The 2,631-nt window shown below is 49.3% G+C and overlaps 1 protein-coding gene across 1 annotated transcript in view; it reads right to left on the bottom strand.

The window, feature by feature from the left end:
- LOC102247826 (leukocyte-associated immunoglobulin-like receptor 2) overlaps positions 1-2,366 on the bottom strand; it is a 7,276-nt gene extending 4,910 nt beyond the window's left edge. Inside the window, exon 1 of the mRNA XM_014532873.1 lies at positions 2,302-2,366. Within this exon, the coding sequence (XP_014388359.1) occupies positions 2,302-2,366 (65 nt within the window). The remainder of the gene's footprint in view (positions 1-2,301) is intronic.
- Between the last annotated feature and the right edge of the window lie 265 nt (positions 2,367-2,631).

The following is a 2,631-nucleotide window of genomic DNA, read 5'->3' as shown; positions in this document are numbered from 1 at the left end:
CTGCACATTAGAATCACCTGGGAATCTTTTTAAAATCCTGATTCCTGGGCCTCATCCTCTGGAAATTGTTTCTTTGTTATGGGGTGGGGCCACAACATTAGTAACAAAGAAACAGAATTAAAACTTTATTGTGGGGAGCTGCTACAGTGTTTTGGACAGATTCAAGCCTTGGACTGATGAGAGGGCACAGTCCTCTCATTGCCACGTGCAAGTCCCAGCTTGGAGAGCAGGGCCCGCCCAGCACAATGATAGCCAACAGCTGTAGTTGTAAGCTTGAACCTATGGTCCAAACACGTGACCCCACGTGCCTGAGTGAGGTGGGCTTGATAGAGTTCAGGTGCATGTAGTTGAGTAGGATTGAATCCCAGGAGAATGTTGTAAACATCTTGGTCACGCCCTTACTTTGCCTCATAGCATCTGCTATAAAATAAAGGCATGGCTGTGGGCATGGTCGCTGTCTCTCAGAGAAGCAGCGTCCCACAAAGACCTGGCTTTCATTCTCTTGTCTGTCTTTTCTAAGCCTTTCAGCTGCCCCACTCAGTTTCACCCCCGTGCTGGCACAGCACACTTTAGAAAGATCTGCCTCCAGGCTCCCAGGGCGGGTTCCTGCCTCAAACTCCGCCCTTACAGGAAACAGCTCCGGGAAACAGCTCGGGGCAGGGTGCAGCCATTGCCAAGATAACCCCTGTAGGACTGACTTCCTTCCACTCGGTCTCAGCTGTTTCTACGTGACGAACACCACCCATCGTTTTTAGATAGATAGATAGATAGATCAAACCTAGGTTGATCCTAGGTAGCTGGGTACTCAGATACATAGATGTATAAGTTGTTACACAGATACTCAAATTGATAGTTACATAGATAAATACATAGATGCAAACATGGATATAGAGATAGTTACAAAGGTACTTAGTTACATAAATACATACTGGGGTACATACATAGATATACAGGTTGTCAGATACATAATTATATAAATATAGAGAGTTGAAGAGATATTTAGATAGATACACAGATAGTTACATAAATACATTGATATTTAGATACATAGTTATAGAGATAGATACACAGATTATTAGATAGATACATAGTTCCATAGATAGATATAAAGACACAATGATAGATACTGAGATACATTGAAACATAGACAGACCATACAGGCAGGGAAACTTAATGGCTTGTCATCTGGTCCTCACAAGCTGACTGTCCCCAAACCACACATTTCCTTTGGAAATGCTTCAGTTTCTCACCTGCAAAGGGGAAACCATAGACTCTCCTGGCACCTCCATGCTGTTACTGGGGCAGCACAGGGAGTGGAGGAGGACACGGGAAGGACTCAGCCCACCCCCTCATGCTCTGCAGGGCAAGTGGCACCGGGCTCAGGCTCGATGCCCTGGTATCTGTGCCCCTCTGTGCCCAGTGACCCTGGGCTGCCACCCACACACTCCCCTGCCTCCAGCTGCATCTGACTATTTCTAAACTGAAAGCCTCCAAATCCACTGAAGCAAAAGCACTCAAGAAAGTGTTATGTTGGTGGGCGGGGCTTCTGGGAAGGTTGAGTTTGCAAAGACCCAGATGGGTCCAGGCTGGTGGCTGGATTCCCGTCTAGATGCTGATGGGCGTCCATGGGTCCATTTAGCATTTAGGGCACAGAACACAGACACTGTCCTAGGGAAGGTGGCCCCATAGCCTCCCCCCTCACAACACTGAGGCGCATCCTTGTGACCTCCCAGGGGAGGGCCCCCCAGGAGGAGGAGACAGAGGAGAGTCAGGACCTGGAGGGAAAGGCCTGAGACTCCTCAGCCCCCAGCCCAGGGATGGCTGTGGAGGCTGCAGCCCCAGGCAGGCCCCAGGCAGAGCTGGGCCATAGAAGGGCAATGGTGGGGGAGGGGAGGATGGGGAACATCTTAAATATTGATAACAATATAGACAAGATCATCAGAAGGGGGAAATGTGTACTATCCATTGGCATTTTGTCCATTCACTATCCTGTGCAACCATTGCTTCTACTTCATTTTAAATTATTTTCATCACACCCAATCCCACAAAAGAAATGGGGTGCCCATTGTATCCGTGCAGGTCTGTCACAGACACAGGACCAACAGGCGTGTATATACAGAGAGATGTATGGGGCAGGATTGGCTCACACAATCCAGGAGTCTGGCAAGTGCAAAACCTGCAGGGAGGGCTGGTGGTTGGAGACCAGGGGAGCTGCTGCTGCAGCTCAAGCCCCAGGGAGCCTGCCCCCAGCATCCAGGGTCAGTCCTGTTCTCTTCAGCCCATGTGAGGAGGCCCACCCACCTGATGGAGGGCAGTTTGCTTCCCTCCCATGTCTTAGAGGCCCTGGGGGCTGGGCTGGGGATCATGGTGATACCCAGAACAGCGAGCCCAGATTTATTTCACAGGATCGAGTCTCAGGAACCCTAAGAATAAAATCTCAGACCAGAAGATTGAAGCAAAAGTGGGGAAACTTTATTGCAAGCAGATTCAACCTCCCTGCATGGGGAGTGGACTCAGTTATGGTTTCCAATGAAGCCTGTGGTCTAGGGGTACATATTTGCTACAAACCTGCTCTCTATCTCCCCCTGTGGCCAGCTGATTGATTCTCTCAATTGTTCTTGCCCAGAAGCA

The sequence above is a fragment of the Myotis brandtii genome, unplaced genomic scaffold, assembly GCF_000412655.1.
Source record: "Myotis brandtii unplaced genomic scaffold, ASM41265v1 scaffold9164, whole genome shotgun sequence".
Lineage (NCBI taxonomy): Eukaryota > Metazoa > Chordata > Mammalia > Chiroptera > Vespertilionidae > Myotis > Myotis brandtii.
Note: the sequence above shows the minus strand (reverse complement) of the source record. Positions and strands in the feature narration are given on the sequence as shown.